Source organism: Protopterus annectens, chromosome 1.part1, assembly GCF_019279795.1.
Source record: "Protopterus annectens isolate FY-2018-M chromosome 1.part1, PAN1.0, whole genome shotgun sequence".
Classification (NCBI taxonomy): domain Eukaryota; kingdom Metazoa; phylum Chordata; order Ceratodontiformes; family Protopteridae; genus Protopterus; species Protopterus annectens.
The window spans coordinates 351723329-351741514 of NC_056726.1; the positions used below are offsets into that span (position 1 = coordinate 351723329).

Sequence of the window (18186 nt, forward strand, 5' to 3'; positions counted from 1 at the left end):
TAGCTGTTCAAAATGCCCTAACAGCCTTCAAGGACCTACTTCATCCGGGACAACTACTGATAAAGACAGACAACTCCACGGTCATGTGGTACGTAAACAAGCAGGGGGAACTCATTCTTACCCCCTATGCAGACTAGCCGTGGCTTTATGGACAGAGCATTGACTTGCCAAGTTCATCTGCAGGCACAATTCCTGCCAGGAAAGGAAAATACACTGGCAGATCAACTAAGCAGAAACCTCATGGATCCCCACGAGTGGCACCTGGATCCACAAGTCTTCAGCATGTTAACAATGGTATGGGGACGCTCTGACATAGATCTATTTGCCTCCCCTCAAAACAATCAACTAAGAAGATTCTGCACAAGGACTTATCACACACAAGCTTGGAAAGTGGACGCCTTATCTTTCAACTGGATAAACCTGTCAGTATATGCTTTTCTTCCACTGCCTCTCCTCCCCAAAGTACTGCTAAAGGTCAGGCAGGAGAGACCAAAAATGATTCTGATTGCCCCAGACTGGCCACGCCAGTACTGGTATCCGATCTTAAGGAACTTGTCCCAATGCCCAGCTTGGACCTTACCTCAAATACCTCATCTACTGTCACAACAAAACATAAAGATTCTGCACAGCCAACTCAGGACCCTAAACCTGGCAGCATGGTGGATAATGTAGCCATACAAACCACACCTCTCAGTAAAGTTGTGATGGATGTCATTTTAGAAGCCAGAAGGCAAAGTACTAGAAAATCCTATGCTGGGAAATGGAAGAGATTTTGCTCAAGGAACTGATGCAGGTGTCCCAAATATTCTTCAGATCTTGTAATATTTAACTGAGATGCTGGACAAAAGCCTATCTTTTTCATCAATTAAAATCCATGCCTTTGCCATTTCGGCTCATTACAGTACAGAGCCACCACTCTTTTCTCATCCTTTAAGGCAGTACCTCAGGGGAGCCAAAAACTTAAGGCCTCCAAGGAGAACGCCAGCACCTGCATGGGGACCTCAATTATGTCTTGGAAAAACTCACCTTACCTCCTTTTGAGGCAGATGCTACTGCGGACACGAATTTCCTATCTTGGAAAACAGCTCTGCTCCTAGCAATAACTTCTGCAAGATGAGTTTCAGAGCTACAAGCTCTCATAGCTGTGGAACCCTTTATCATTTTCTATCCAGACAGGGTGTCTCTGAGAACAAACCCTACATTTATGCTTAAGGTGGTATCCAGTGTAGCTCTTAACCAAACAATTCATTTGCCAACTTTTTATCCAAATCCACAGAACAAGGGGGAGAAAATTCTGCAATCTTTAGACGTACACAGACAACTTAGATTCTACTCGGACAAAATAAAGTTTTCAAAAAGACCGAGCAATTACTAGTGGTATATGCCCCAGCATCACAAGGAAAGGCTATCTCCATGCAGACTATTTCAAATTGGATAGGTCACTGCATTCGTTTCTGCTAGTCACAACGTGGCAAACCAGTGCCTAAGGGCATTAGGCCACATTCAACCAGAGCTGCAGCCACTTTTGCAGCCTTTCTATGGGTAGTACCAACCAAAGACATTTTGGAGCCTGCTACTTGGAGTTCAGTGCATACCTTTACAAAACATTACAATTTGACTTTTTATTCTAAATCCAGGGCAGGCTTTGCCATTGCAGTTCAGCAGGTCCTCATAGCCGCTCCTAATGCTGTTTAGCTGCAGCCCCCAACCATAGCTTTGGGACTCAACCCAAATGTAATGACTGCAACAGTGAAACACGAAGAACATAGTACAGTTGTGTACACTTACCATAAATGTAGATGTTCGAGTGTATTCACTGTTGCAGTCCAGGTTACCCACCCGCCATCCCCCTTATTTTTGCTGGAACTTATCTTTACTTCTCTAATCTATACAACCTAGATGGTGTATTTGCTTATAGAGGAAGGTAAAAATTATTCTGGTGCATGTATGTTTTATTTACCTAATTTTAGCTTACCCTTTTGGGGGCACCTGACATCTGGGGCAAGAAAAACTAAAAATGGCGTCGGCTGCATCTTTTATACCCCTGACGACCCGATGCGGCGCAGTGGTGCAGCAGTTAATGCTGTCACCTCAGAGCAAGAGGTTCTCTGGTTCGATTCTTGGCTGGGGTGCCTTCTGTGCGGAGTTTGCATGTTCTCCCTGCGTTCGCGTGGGTTTCCTCCGGGTACTCCGGTTTCCTCCCACACTCTAAAGACATGCTTCTGGAGCATTTCTCCCCGGGCCTCCGCTGAAAACAGGATCTGTGGAACCTAGTCGGACTTTCCTGGTCACCAAATGTTATATATATATATATATCATTTATTTATTTATATATATATATATATATATATATATATATATATATATATATATATATATCTATATATATATATATATATATATATATATATATTTATATATATATATATATATATATATATATATATATATATATATATATATATATACAGAGAGAGAGGTGTGTGTGTGTGTGTGTGTGTGTGTGTATATATATATATATATATATATATATATATATATATATATATATATATATATATATATATATATATATATATATATATATATATATATATATATATGTGTGTGTGTATATATATATATATATATATATATATATATATATATATATATATATATATATATATATATATATATATAGACACACACACACACATTATTTATATATATATATATATATATATATATATATAAAATCTATATAAACACACATCTCTCTCTCTCTCTCTATATATATATATATATATATATATATATATATATACACACACATATACATATACATATACATATATATATATATACATATATATATATATATATATATATATATATATATATCAAATCTCATTTCAGCACTGAGCAACCTATTTTCTCACACCCTCTTATCACAGTTCCTCAGAAGAGCTAGCAACTTGAGACCACCCAGAAGAGCACCTACCCCAGCTTGGGACCTATACTTTGTGTTGGAGAAACTCACCCTGCCCCTTCTTTGAACCAGCAACTTCAGCAGAATTGCTTTCTCTCATGGAAGACAGCCTTGCTTTTGGCCATCACTTCAGCAAGAAGAGTATCCAAGCTACAAGCCCTAATTTCTGTATAGCCCTTCATCATTTTCCAAGCTGACATGGTCTCCCTCAAGACTGACCCATTCTTCATGCCAAAAGTGGTGTCCAGTGTGGCTCTCAACCGATCCCTTCATTTACCCACATTTTTTTCCCTAACCCACAAAACAAAGGGGAAGGAATACTGCACTCTCTCCCCAGATGTGCACAGACATTTCAGATGCTATCTAGACAGGACTAAATCATTCAGAAAGACTGATTAGTTGTTAGTCAGCTTTGCTGCAGGAGCAGAGGGCAAAGCCATATCCAAACAAACCATTTCCAAGTGGATAACACACTGCTTCCATTTCTGCTTCAAGCAACACAAGAAGACTCCGCCTATGGGGGTCAGAACTCACTCTACCAGATCAACCTCCACCATGGTCATCTGTTCATACCTTCACCAGACAGTACCACCTGCCTATCTTCAAATCCAGGTAGGCTTTGTCACTGTAGTCTTGCAGGGCATCCTAGCCAGCCCCCAGTCTTTTTGACTACCTCCACCCTTTTCCTCAGCTTTGGGAATCGACCCTAATGTGATGACTGCAACAGTGAAAGACTTAACGCAATACAGTTGTGTACACTTACCATAAATGTAGATGTTTGAGTATTTTCACTGTTGCAGTCCTGGTTTCCCTCCCTCCATCTCTCCTCTTATTGCAAGAAACTTTTTGGTATTTACTTTCTACTGGTGGGGTTCTTCCATCATATCCTGGCTCCTGACAGGGCAAGGAAAACTGATGTAATGGAGTGTGCTGCCTTACTTTATACTTCTGACAACCTGACATCAGTCCTGAAACGACAGCAACCAGCGAGATATATTAAGCCTCTGGTATTCGGGCCGACTGAGGGCTACCCTGACAGGGATAAACCAAATGTGAGGACTGCAGCAGTGAATACACTTGAACATCTACATTTACGGTAAGTGTACACAGCTGTGCTTTCTAGCAGGTGTAGCCTGGTCAGGTTTTTGTTGTCCTAGTTTGAGGTTAGTGAGTGTGCTTCATGACTTTACTGATAGGAGTCATAAGCCTTGAGTTAAACAATTTGAGGTGGTGTATCAGCAATGTGTGTGTTTAATTTTGTTGGACAACCTGTTTTTGGTCTTTGACAATATGCATTACTCAGTGGTGGGTGTGGGGTTTGGCTTGGGTCTAGCAATTTGTAGGCTCCTTGTATCCAATTTTGAGTATCCTGACTATGCATTCTGTTACCTAGCAAATTAATTCTCGTGAGGCTGAGGTCTGTAGTTGCCATGATCTGTGATGAGACCTATCTTTAGGGGAAGTACTGCAGCTGCTTTCAGGGCTTCTGATATGCATCCCATGGAGTTGCAATGGTGTGTACAAATTCTGAATCGTACTATTAGAATTGTTGTCGAATACAAGGAAAGATGCACATATTGAAATGTTTGACATAAGGAAGAAAGTCTGGTTTTTAGTTTTACAGTTGTGAAATTTATGAGTCACTCTAAGTGTAAAACGTTTTATTTAGACTTTTGTAATAAAACGAGTTTCTAATCCTATTTTGCTTTCTGTTCAAAATTATCCTTGGAGTCTTTGGTCTGAATGGCTTGCATCAGTCAAACGTGATAAGTAGAGGTCCTGGAACTCGGACCTCTTAAGTACAAAGTGTAGTTTGCCCACAGCTGATTAGCTGAACAATGTGGACAGCTGAACAGTCAAGTAAAACTGATTTACATAAAAAGTGACATCCTGTACTTAAAAACATTTTATCTGTTTTTTACTTCTTTATAGGTTCATAGGTTGGTACTAGGCTATCAGCCCGAGGGGCCTATACAAGCCTAGCCATAACAATTCCCTGGCTATTTCTTCCCACACTATTTACTTCCCTGGACCCCTGTCTAGTAAGGGCGACTGACGTGATCCCCGGGGTGAATTTCCTTTCTCCCATCCAATCGTCAAAGTTCCTTTTGAAGAGGGCCAAAGAGGCACTCTGCTTGACATGTATGGGCAATCTGTTTCAGAGTCTGGGGAGTCTCTGGGTCAGGAACCTATCCCTCCAGCATGTTTTGTTTATTGTGATTACAAGGTTTAGATCCCTGGAGCTTGCGTCTGAGGGACTGGGATTTCTTTAAGAAAAGCATGTCCAACAGCTCTGGGTTTGACATGGCCTTGTATGTTAAGCAGAGATCGCCTTTGAGTAGGTGATATGCGACATAGCTGGAGTTTTTTAAGGCGGTCAGCGTAGGGCATCTGCTTTAGGCCTGTGATTCTTTTAGTGAAGTATTTCTGCAGCCTTTCCAGTTATTGCAGATGTTTTGAGAGGTACATACCAAACCTGACATTTTTTGCTATAATGAGTCTGAGAGATGAGTACAGTGGGACAATGACCTCATTTTTTTCTGAATGAAAAGCCCTTAGTGGTGAGGTGTGCCACATAGAAGGATTTCCTGACTGTTGTGGCGATGTGGTTATCGAAAGTGAGACCACTGTCCACCTAAGTCTCTTATCACACTTTCGGTGTTTAGTGTACTGCCACCTATATGGTAATTCACGGATACATGTTTTTTCCCCAAAGGGGATAACTTTACATTTCTTGGCTTTGAGCTTGAGCCCATGGCTCTGGCACCAAGCATCTGTTTCTGTAAGACCCTTTTGTAGAATAGCCACATCATTTGGAGATTCAATAATGACTCCCAGTTTGCAGTCATCTGCGAACTTTGTTAGCCAGAGTCCATTAGTGTTGGCCTGTACTTCAGAGAAGTAGATGCCAGAGAAGTAGATGCCAAACAAGAGCGGTCCCATCACTGAACCCGGAGGTACTCCACTTGTCTAGAGCTGGATTTGGAGTTGGCTACTTTTACAGTGTTGGTTCATTCAGTAAGCCATTTAGCAACCCATTGTGTGACTTGGGGATTAATGCCCAGCTTAATATGTTTATCTAAGATTCCAGAGTGAGGGATGGTGTCAAAGGCCTTGGCAAGGTCTAGATAGGCTGTGTGGACCACCTTACCCTTGTCCTTGGCTCTGGAGACTGATTTGAAGAAGTCGATCAGGTTCAGGAGACAAGATCGGCCCTTCACGAACCCAAACTGGGTGGGGTCCAGTGTTTGAAGGTTGCCGATGTCTTTTTTTTATAAGTTCCATGATAATACGCTCCATGGCCTTGCAGATAAAGCTTGTCAGACTGATGGGACGATAGTTTCTGGGATCCAAGGTGGATCCCCCATGTGATTGCTTTCATGTGTTGGTACTTTTTCTTTTTGGAAAGAGTTTTTTTGTTCATTTTGTAGGAAATTTTGCAGGAAGATAAGATTACCAGGTGTATTGCATGTTCTTGCTATTTTTGACAGTCCTGTTTTTCTATTTAATGTCCCAGTGTTCTTTTTTATCAGTTAAGTGATAAAGATGCTTAGACTTCCCATCCTTAATGTTGTGCCTTAGTTATGGTTATTAGTGCCATTTATTTTGTTTTTGTTAGCTTACAGTGTAATTTTCTGTTTAGGTTTCATTCACTGGTGATTGATGTTACCATGGCATTGGATACTCTCTCGTTGCCAATACTTGAACCTCTGACCGCAGATCGTTTACAGGATGTGACTGTTTTTGCCCTGAGCTGTCTCTATGCAGGTTTGTGTTGAGAGTACATTGCAGTGATAAACTATATAAAATACAGTGGTGATTTGATGCCGTCAGTTATTTATGTAATTAGCTTAGGGAAAGAAGCATTGTTTGTTTTGAAAATAAATATAACACTAAATGATCAGTTAACTGTTTGTAGTGCCACAGTGGAGAATGCCAGTTGTAATACCCCCATATTTTCGTAGGATCTGTGAGCTTTATATCTTCTGTAAGTTGGTAATGTGCAGGGTTTTTTGACACTTGTTATTTTAGCCTTTATACAATTTTGAATATAGTAATACTTTTACATTTTGCCTGTATCACCAGCTGACCGTTGGCAGTAGAGCACCAACATTGTACTTGATAATGGGGTGTGGGGGACAGCAACAAAGGGAATACAGCTTTTCCCTTACTTAGATGACATCCTGATCAAAGCTCCTTCAAGTTCCACAGCCCTACAACACCTGAGCTTCACCATCTCCCTGCTATCTGGTCTAGGATTTACCATAAACCTCAGAATCCTCCCTGATACTCTCACAAGATCAGTCAAATTGACAAGAGAAGTGATGACTTGCCTACCTCCAGACAAGATTGTAATGCTCACATCTTATTTCGAGACATTTCTTCCCCTCAAAGCCATCTCAGCCAGGGAATTTCTCAGAATCCTAGTGTTTTTGGTCTCCAGTATCTCCATGTTCACCATGGCAAGAGTCCACATGAGTAAGTTCCAGTGGTATCAGAGTTAAATCTGGAAACACTTGCACTCACTGGAATTCATGATTGCTGCTCTGCCTGACCAGGGAACTGAAATGGTGCATCTCCTAGATTCAGAAGAATCCTTGTCTGCCCGTACAGCCCACACCTCCCAACCAGGATCTCTTCACAGATGCCTCTGACACAGGCTGGGGTGCAACCCTAGGGCACTAAAGAGTAAGGAAAATATGGACCCACACCCAACAGAAGTAGCACATCAATATTAAGGAAATGAGAGCCTTGATATTGGCCTTAGAAATTTTCCAGGTTCACTTTCTACAAGGTACCCTGAGGTGGTACACAGGCAATACCACTGTGCTGTGGTGCAGCAGCAAGCGAGGGGGGGCAAAGTCCTAACTCCTGTGCAGACTAGCACTGCAGGCTTGGGAAATCCCACTGGGGAAACAGGTCCTTCTCCAAGTAGTTTATATTCCTCCTGCAGAATGTGATTGCGGATTCATTGAGCAGGACCATGACGCTGTCTCACGAATGGATGCTGAAAAGGTTTCTGGATTAGGTCCATCAGTGGGGTATCCCAGTTGTGGCTCATTTCCCCCATGAACAGACAGCTCCCAATCTTCTGCTCCGTGGTACTTCACCCAGAGTCTTGGAAGGTGGATGCTGTCTCAATTTCCTTGAAGGGGATGTACACCTGTGCATTTCCCCCATCCCTCTCATACAAAGAGTCCTGCTGATAATTCAGAAGGAACTGCCTCAAATTTTGCTGGTGACGCCCTATTGGCCAAGGCAGCACTGGGTTACCTCTTACATTTCACCTAGCCATAGGCATTCATCACAAGTTACCCCACCAAATGGACCTACTCGCACGTGACATGGGAACACTCCCACACCACCTGCTGTCCACTCTGAACCTATCACTGTGGGTGATAGTGTGCTGATTCCCTTCAGACACCTTTACTCAGAGGACATGATCCAGGTTCTGCAGGAGACCAGAAAACAGACTACTAGAAAATACTACTGTCTAAATGGAAGAGATTTTCATTGTGGTGTCTATATAAAAAAAAAAAAAAATAACCTGCAACCACTGAAAGTAGAGCCTTCGGTGATCTTGTCTTAACTGTGTGACCTTATGAAGTCTGGATTATCTTATTCCTCTATTAAAATACATTTGTCTGCCATCTCTGCATGTCTGCCTTTAGTACGTCCTCTAGCTTCCAGGTTAGAAGTCAAACTGTTCTCAGAGGAGCACTTCATCTCAGACCCACAAGGAACCCCCCCCCCCCCTTGGGACCTTAACTTTTGTCCTGGAGAAATTGACACTCCCACTTTTCGAACCATCCAAAGACTGCTCCCTCCAACATTGCACCTGGAAGACTATACACCTGGTGGCCATCACATCATCCACAAGAGTCTAGGTACTCCAGGCCCTTATGGCAGACTCTCCATTGTCATCCACAAGGACAGGGTATGCTTGCGGCACTAACCCTTCTTTTATGCCCACAGTAGTCAGAGTGGTCTCTAAATCAAACCATAAATCTGCCAACCTTTTTCCCCCTCTCCACAGAGCAAGCCAGAGAGAATGCTTCATTACTTAGGTGTTCACAGACAGCTCAGGTATTTCTTAACCAAATCCCTATGCAAATCTGGCAAGCTTTTTGTTACCACCCAAGAGCCGTGGGTCAACCTGTTTTCAAGCAAACCATATCCTCTTGAATATCCACAACTTTCATGCTGTTACACTACTTATGGCAAGTCTTTCCCAGCCCCAGTTAGGGCTCACTCTACCAGAGCACTGTCCTCCTTTGGGGCATTCCTTAAAGGAATAGTCACTGCTGCTATTTTTGAACCAGCTACATTGTCCTCTTTTCACACTTTCACTGGGCACTGCAAGCTGGACTTGGTTTCTAGAGCCAGGGCAGGATTTGCCAGAGCAATCTTCCATGGGGTTGTGGAAAGTACTTCTGGTCAGCTTCCCCTTCCATAGGACAGCAGTTTTTGCACTCTCCCTGATGTTATGAATACAGCAGCATATGAGTAGGAGGACATAGTATTGTTGTGTAAGAACTTACTCTGATGTCTGAGCACTGGCCAAGTAATCAAGTAGTCCCAATCCTTTCCACTAGCACCAGTGAGGGGGCGTGCATATTGGAGGGATAATAACTACACACACACTGAAGTACAATTTCCCTTAAGAGCACACAGAGATCACAGTCTGTCTGGGGCTGGTTTCTCCCTTTCTCTGCAGATCCTCAATAAGACTCCCTACTGGCACAGCTTTAATGTTCAGATCTCAGCCAAGTAGTCAAGCCAAACCCTCCAGCACCCTCTCTGTCCAACCAGTGCTTTGTGTCCTTGCCCAAGTAGCCGATGCACACACACTTTGAGATTGTGTTTATATATAAACACACAGACACTCCTGGGGAAAGCTGGCGCAGGATGTTCATCGTGTTACCCTGCTGCAGTCATCACACTTGGATTATCCTGCCATCAGGCGGTCCCGCAGTCCGCCTGAATTCCAAAGTCTTAGTCCGGCGTCGGTTGCTGTCGCTTCTTCCCTGATGTCAGTGCGCCAGGGGTATACGAGGCATCCGCCACTTTCTAAAGTCTTTCTTGCCGCTCGGTGCCCGAAGCAGAAGCAGTTTGCAGGTGCCGGTTGGCTGACACCTGAGATTTTCAAATCTAGTTTCAATCCAAAGTCTTCAAAGCTAAGTACCCAGTTTGGGAACCTTTTCTTGCCTCAGTCCGATGTCAGAAAAAAGTTAACAATTGCATTTCTTGTGGGAAGCAAATACCTCATAAGGACTTTCATTCTTATTGTATACCTTGCCTAGGCCCAGACCACAATGTTACTGGTTGTCGGTTTTGTGCTAGGTTCAATAAGCGAACTATAAAGTGACGCTTTGATTTCACACGACACTACTTTGGTAGGAACTATGCCGTCGGAGCAGCCGACTACCGGCGTGCATAAAAACACAAAGATAGACAGGCAGCCTAGATCCAAGCCAGACTCCGAGGCCTCGGCTGGGCCGGTCCTCCGGTTTTCAGTGAGGCACCTACGCAGTCCCTGGCTACCGCAGAATCGGAACCCCAGACCGCTTCGGATTCTCTAGCTGAGTTCTAGGCCTACATAGCCATTTTCTTTAGGCCCTACCGACGACATTGCAGAAGGAGAAGCCGTGCTGTAGAAACACCTCCGGTTTCAGAAGGTGTCTTCAGACAGACTACTCTCACCATAAAATCTTATGCTAAGCTTAAGACTCCTCTAAAACCAAAAAAGTCTGCTCTTCAGTCTCCAGTTCAAAGCCCCATGCCTAAGAAACAGATGCTTAAAATGGCCGAAGATTTGATTTCTTTTAATCAGGGGTTCCCAACCCCCCCCCCCCCTGTCAAAAGGAGGATTATGCCTCCTCTGATCAAGTGTCTATTTCTTCAGGCTCCTCTGAGAAACAGGATTACTCCTTTCCCCCTTATGAAGATTCCATTCCCTCAGCTTCTCCCCCTGAAGGCTATTCCTTTGGGGAAACCTTACATACCATGAGGGAACATTTCCACTGGGGAAGGTCTGGACTACTCCGACTCAAAGAAAAGGCTCAGAGTTTCTTTTACTCCCCCAGCACAGACCACTTGCTATCCCCCCAGTTTTAGACATTGTGGATGATGTTTGTTTAGAATCTAGTCTAAATCCAGATTCTCTGCCTCCTGCTCCAGCCAAACCAGATAGATACTACAGAGTGCCTGACTCGCACAAATTCCTTTACAAAAGCCCTGTTGCTGATCCAGAGACAATCTCCCAGGGTCCCAGAGGGGCTAAGGCTTCTATGGCCAAAATTTCTGTACTCTCTGAAAGGGACTCCAGAGCACTAGATAGGTGGGGGAAGAACGTTTACACCTCGGCTACTCTGGTTATGAGAGCACTAAATTGTCAATTCCACATGCTTAAATACCAGCAATTCCTAATGTCTCAAATAAAACAAAAGATGAGCACCCACCCTCAACAGTCTGAATTCAAGGAAATGCAGGATGTGTTGCATGCAGCTGAACAGGTGGGCAAACACACTTTACAATATGGATTTGATTCCTTGGAAGCTTTCTGTAGAGCAGCTGTTACTGTCTGTTATACGTAGGCATGCTTGGTTAAAGGAACAAACTCTGCCTGATCATGTTAAAGCAAAGTTACTAGATGCACCCTTACAGCAGGATGTGTTATTTGGGGTTAAAGCAGAAGAGGTTTTAAAGAAAATGGAGGGTAAGGCAAAATCTATGCAGACTGTCTAAAGATTTACACTTCAGCAGAAATTGGCCAACAAAAAATTGGTCCTTTCCATCTTCTGACAAACCACAGAGGGGTAAATACAGACCGCCAAGGGGCAGAGGACAAGCACAAATCCCTTACAAACCTCGCCAATGGGGCACTGCAACACAGAAGGGAGGAGAAGGCAGGTCCCTAACTACTAGAAGGCGCAAACAATGACTTAAACCTCAAACTGCCAAGCAAAACTCTCTTGGCAGCTCCCTTGGGAGGAAAATTAGCACTTTTTGCAGACAACTGGCACATTGTCACAAAGGACAAATGGGTCCTAGACATTATCTCATAAGGATACAGATTCCATTTCCACACCTTGCCAAGGATAAAAGGCATGCCAAACCTGCCACAAAATCAATGGGTAGAGGCACAAAAACAAATTACAGCTCTCATGGACATGAGAGCCATTCAACTGGTACCTACTCAGGAGCAAGGCCAAGGATTTTACTCGAGGCTCTTTCTAGTCCCCAGAAAGGACAATGCTTGGAGACCCATTCTGGACCTTTCTATTCTAAACACCTTCTTGCAAGTACCTAAATTCAAGATGGTAACACTACAGCAGCTTCTTCCCATGTTGGGCAAGAAAGCTTGGCTAGTAACGTTGGACCTCAAGGAGGCATACCTGCATGTCCCTATCTGACAAAATTGCAGAAGATACCTCCGCTTCATTGCAGGTTCAACCCATTACCAATTCTCTGCACTGCCCTTTGGCTTCTCTGCTTGCGCCTAGGGTCTTCACAAAATGCCTGGCACCAGTAATTGCATACTGCAGACAAAGAGGAATTCAAATATATCCATACCTGGGTGACTGCCTCATCCAAGCAAAAAGCAAGGACACTCTTGCATCATCTGGCTTTTGTAAAACACCTTCTAAGTTGCCTAGGGTACACAGTAAATCAAAACAAAACTAATGCCCTCGCAAAATGACATTCCTGGGTGCCAGCTTGAATACAACAGCCCAGATGGCTTATCTGATGCCAGACAAACGACTACAACTAACTCCATACTTTAAATCAATGGCAACCAAGACCCAACTCCATGCAAGAAAAATTCTGCAGGCCTTGGGCTTCATGGCATCTTGCATACTATTAATACCATTTGCAAAAATGCATATGAGGAAATTACAATGGTACCTAAAAAGCGTATGGACTCAACACAGCTTTGAAACAATGATACCACTCATTCCCTGCCTTCAGCAGGAGTTTCTGTGGTGGTCACAGGCATGTCACCTCAACAAGGGTCAGCCTTTCACCGTATCCTCAGCCAGGCAAACTATGACAACAGATGCATCGGACTACGCCTGGGGGGCACACATGGCAGGACTGTGCGTTCAAGGCATATGGACTGCAGATCAAAGAAATCTACACATCAGTCAAAAAGAAATGCTAACTGTACAGAATGCCCTGACAGCCTTCAAGGACCTCTTGCATCCAGGACAGCTTATAATGACAGACAACACCACAGTAATGTGGTACATAAACAAGGGGGTACACACTCCTATCCTCTATGGCAAGCAATGACCTTGTGGAGCACAGCACTGGCTTACCAAGTTCAATTCCTGCCAGGAAAAAAGAACACATTGGCAGATGACCTAAGCAGAAACATTATGGATCCTCAAGAGTGGAAACTGGATCCACAAGTATTTGCAATGATAACTCAAAAATGGGGACACCCAGACATAGTTTTGGGGGATGGCAAACAGGTCTATCAGCTAAATAATTTTGCACAAGGACATTTCACCATCAAGCTTGGAAAGTGGACGCACTCTCATTCTGTTGGAAAATGCTGTCAGTATATGCCTTCCCTCCATTGCCCCTTCTCACAAAGGTGCTGCTGAAAGTCAGGATGGAGAGACCCTGAATGATGCTCATTGCCCCAGACTGGCCACGCCAGCACTGGTACCCACTATTAAGGAATATGGCCCAGGGCCCACCATGGATTTTACCACAAATCTCTCATCTGCTCACACAGCAAGATAGTCAGATTCTACACAGCCAGCTCAAAACCTTAATTTTGGCTGCATGGCAAATCTCTTAAGCAACCAGCCAGCTCCTCTTTCACAAGCTGTTATGGATGTTATTCTGGAGGCCAGGAGGCCCAGCACCAGGAAAGCCTACTCTGACAAATGGAAAAGGTTTTGTGCCTGGAACCAAGCTAAAGGCCAAAATACTCTTCTGCCGGACATATCTCAGATTCTACAATATTTAATTGAGATGCTACACAAAGGACTTTCTTTCATCTATTAAAATTCACGCCTTTGCTGTTTCAACTCACTACAACACGGATCCTCCCTTATTTTCACATCCACTTCTAAGACAGTTTCTCAGAGGGGCCAAAAACATTAGGCCTCCCAGCAGAGCACCAACACCAACTTGGGGACCTCAGTTTTGTTTTAGAAAAACTTACGCTACCTCCTTTTTGAGCCAGCTTTCTCAGCTGACTTAAAGTTTGTATTATGGAAGACTGCCCTGCTGCTAGCAATTACTTCAGCCAGAAGAGTCTCAGAGCTTCAGGTTCTAATGGCAGTAGAGCCTTTCCTCATTTTTCATCAAGACAGAGTTTCTCTACGGACTAACCCCTCCTTTATGCCTAAGGTGGTATCCAGTGTGGCTCTAAATCAAACCATCCATTTACCCACCTTCTTTCCAAATCCGCAGAACAAAGGAGAAAGACTCCTGCATTCCTTGGACTTTCACGGGCAGCTAAGTTATGACTTGGATAAAACTAAGGTTTTCAGAAAATCTGACCAGCTTTTTGTATCCTATGCTACAGCATCACAAGGAAAGGCCATCTCAAAACAGACCATTTCCAAATGGATAGGGCATTGCATACGTTTTTGCTACACCCACCATAGAAAACCAATTCCTGCTAGCATTAGGTCCCACTCCATCAGGGCAGCAGCTACATCTACAGCCTTCCTCAGGGGGGTGCCTACCAAGGATATTCTGGAAGCTGCAACTTGGAGTTCAGTACACACCTTCACCAAACACGATCACTTACCACTTTACTCTAAGACTAGAGCTGACTTCGCCACTGCAGTTTTGCAGGGCCTTCTGGCCTCCTCTAACCCTGTTTGACTCCACCTCCCATCCTTAGCTTTCGGGTTCTACCCAAGTGTGATGACAGCAGCAGGGTAACACGATTAACATAGTACAGTTTTGTACCTACCATAAATGTAGATGTTAGTTTTATACCCTTGTGCAGTCCAGGTTACCCTCCCTCCATTCCCTCTGACCTAATTAAAACCTTTCAGTACCTCAAAATCTGATGCAACCTTTGTGGTGTATTTGCTTATAGCTGGAGGGATGTTTTGCTTGTGCTACACTCTTTTTTTTTTATTTTTTTTTAGTTTTGGTATTATCTACTGACCACCTTTTGGGGGGGCACCTGATATCTGGGGCAAGAAGAACTGAAGAAAATGGCGTCTGATGCCTCTTGTATACCCCTGGCGCACTGACGTCAGGGAAGAAGCGACAGCAACTGATGCCGGACCAAGACTTTGGAATTCGTGCTGACTGTGGGACCGCCTGACAGCAGGATAACCCAAGTGTGATAACTGCAGCAGGGTATACACTCAAACATCTACATTCATGGTAGGTACAAAACTGTACTTTCTCCAGCTATGCCCCCTTTCATCCCAGACTATAAGGTAGTAATCACTGCCACAAACTACTCTTATCTGGTACTAAGGCCCTTCCCAAGGGGTGACCAATTTCTCTGTGAAATATTACTGTTATCCAAATAGCAAGTGTGCTGAACAGCAAGACTGTTGGAGTGGCTTAGACAGTATCACTAAATGCATGCAGGTACTCCAGAGCCTAAATGATCTCTACACAAAACAGCCACAGTTGAAAGGTTTAAAAATATTTAATAAATAATAAAAACACAAGGCAATACTTATTACTTTAACACAATGACAGAGTTCAGAGATCACAGGAAACTTTAAAACAATTTTGTTGGATAGTCTTGACATAAATATATAGAAAAACAGCTAGACTAATCTGGCTAATTTCCTATCTAACTCTGAGAAATACTAAAGTCTAGGATCCTACTTACAGAACAAAGCAAGTACTGGTGAGCTGATGTCCGCTTAAGACAAAACCCAAAATGCTTTAATTTTTCTCTCCTGAGGTAATCTTAAATTGATATACAAAGTACTACCTAGTCATTTCACATTACATAATTTTTGACACCACTGCTGAAGTTTCCCAGGCTCACAGAACTCAAAATTTAACATTTATTTGTAATCTTGCACCTGCCAGGAAACACAGCATTAAAGGACACTTTATGTATAAAACCTAGCCATTAACTCTTGTCCTAAGACAATAGAATTTTAGTCCAGGCATCCTGGATAAAATCCTGAAGAAATGGGAACAGTTGATCTGCTGTGGCGATCCCTAACTGGAGCAGCCGAAAGATGTCCAGGCATCCTGTCTCCAAGCTTGAGATCAGTCACAAAATGCTTTGCTTCACTTATCAGCTTTCTTCCAGCAGGGCGCCTGTGATTATATTTTTGAAGCTCAGAACATACACAGTTTTCTTACATTTAGTTTAGTTTTTTTACATTTGTAAAAACTCGTCTGTGGAAAAAATATTAATTTTAAAAATATTAATATTTACAATGACAGAATTATTTACAAAATTCCATCTAGTTAGGCTGGCTGCCTTCACACTTACCATAATCTTTGATGTTCTTCTCTTCTGTATGCTGCTGTATGGTTTCTCACCCAGCCTTCCCCTCACACTTAGACTCCTGAAGCACCCACTCGAGTCACCGACGCCAGTGGCATTCAGTTCTGAGGTAGATGTGCAGACATCCGCTTTATACCTTGCGTCCGTTTACAACAGAAGTCCGAGAAGAGATGCAGGACGTTGCACGCACCGTAACAGTAGCATTAAATGTGTGGCCGTTATACAAAAGTTTGAGTTACAGGAGCAAACTCCTTGCTGTCATGAATACAGCAGCATATAGAAGAGAAGGACGTCTAAGGTTATGTTTAGTTCTTGCACAACATTACTTTTCTTGAGATTTAGGCAAGTTGATCTTTAGAACTTCAGCATATGATGTATTGTGATGGCTTTGGAGAGCTGTGATGTGTTGTGCACTGCTGACAGTTTTGGTGTCTGAGTTCACCGTGTGTGAGTTTTTCCACCAAGGATATTGTGTAAATCTTCTCTCTCACTGAATTGTGCTGTTTGATTAAGAGTTGATCGTAAGACAGCATGAGATGGTTCTAAACTGTCTCAAGATACCAATTTCAATCAGCCTGTTTTTAGAAGTTATAATGAAGTGCTAGGACAGGATACTTATAAGAATGACTATGGGTGCATGGGCAACCATAACTGCTTAGAGTTCAGTTTTAAGATAATGTTTGGGTGGCTCTAATACTAGCCTGGAAAACTTTGCCACCCTTAAATTAATTGCAGTAAAAACTCACTAATTTAATACTAAAATCAGTGCAAGCTGGATCAGTACACTCAATATCAAGCAATTTTATCAAATGTCTTTTAGCTTGGTGAGGAGTTTGAGGGGAGAGACTTTGTAAAGTATTTGTGCGTATGGTCAACAGCCAGTAAACTGCGAGATATGGAGGGAATTTTGTCAAGTTAGCATAAGGGACAGGCAACAACAGATACACTGGGTTTAAGAGCACAACTCCAGCAGGCTGGATGGGAGGCAGAAAACACTGGACCCTTAGTTCTGAGCTGACTGGCTTAGATTTGCCTTTATCCAAAGACTGGTTCTGAACTAGTCTGAAATAGTCACTGCTTGAGAAAGAAACTAGGGTTTAAAACCAATAGTTTGACCACTTAAACTGCAAAACGCAGTGTAGCAGTGTACTGGAATTACTAATATAGACCTTAACTAAAACAGATACATACTATTAAAATGTCAAGATATTAAAGCTCTTAGCTTTCTTTCTCTGTGTACTGAAACTGTTAGTCCTTATTAAAATTCTTGTTTGAGTTTCTATCCAAGGTACAGACAATGGTGATTGTGTTCATTCCATTGCTGTCCCCTTTGGGGAGTCCCAGAATGTGGAGAAGCCATTGAAATAAGGCAGAATGCGATGTCCAAAATGCCTGATCATCTCATGAGAGGTTATTGTGAAAAGCCTTTTGGCCCCAGATCATCACATGTGGTGGTCCTTCTGTAAACAAATGCTCTCCTTTGTTTTCTGAACCATGTGGAAAGACCCTGGTATTGATTGATGTTCAGAAGAGACCAGACAAGAAAGATATATGGACTGTAATGGTTTCTACTTTCCCAAGTCATGCTGTCCATCTTTCTGATTGGAATATATTGTAATGCATAGGTTTTGATTGGTTTCTCTGTATTCCAGATAGCCTGTAAAGGCAGGAAACTCTCATGTTTTGCTTCTGTGTTAATAATTCTCAAAGTCTTTGTGGTTTCTAATGAATGGAATGGATCCTATTC

At 42.9% G+C, this 18186-nt stretch overlaps 1 protein-coding gene across 1 annotated transcript in view; it reads left to right on the top strand.

The window, feature by feature from the left end:
• The window catches only part of UBR4 (ubiquitin protein ligase E3 component n-recognin 4), a 3959899-nt gene that overhangs the window by 115457 nt on the left and 3826256 nt on the right, over window positions 1-18186 (top strand). The window contains 1 exon segment of the mRNA XM_044087073.1: window positions 6615-6739. Within this exon segment, the coding sequence (XP_043943008.1) occupies window positions 6615-6739 (125 nt within the window).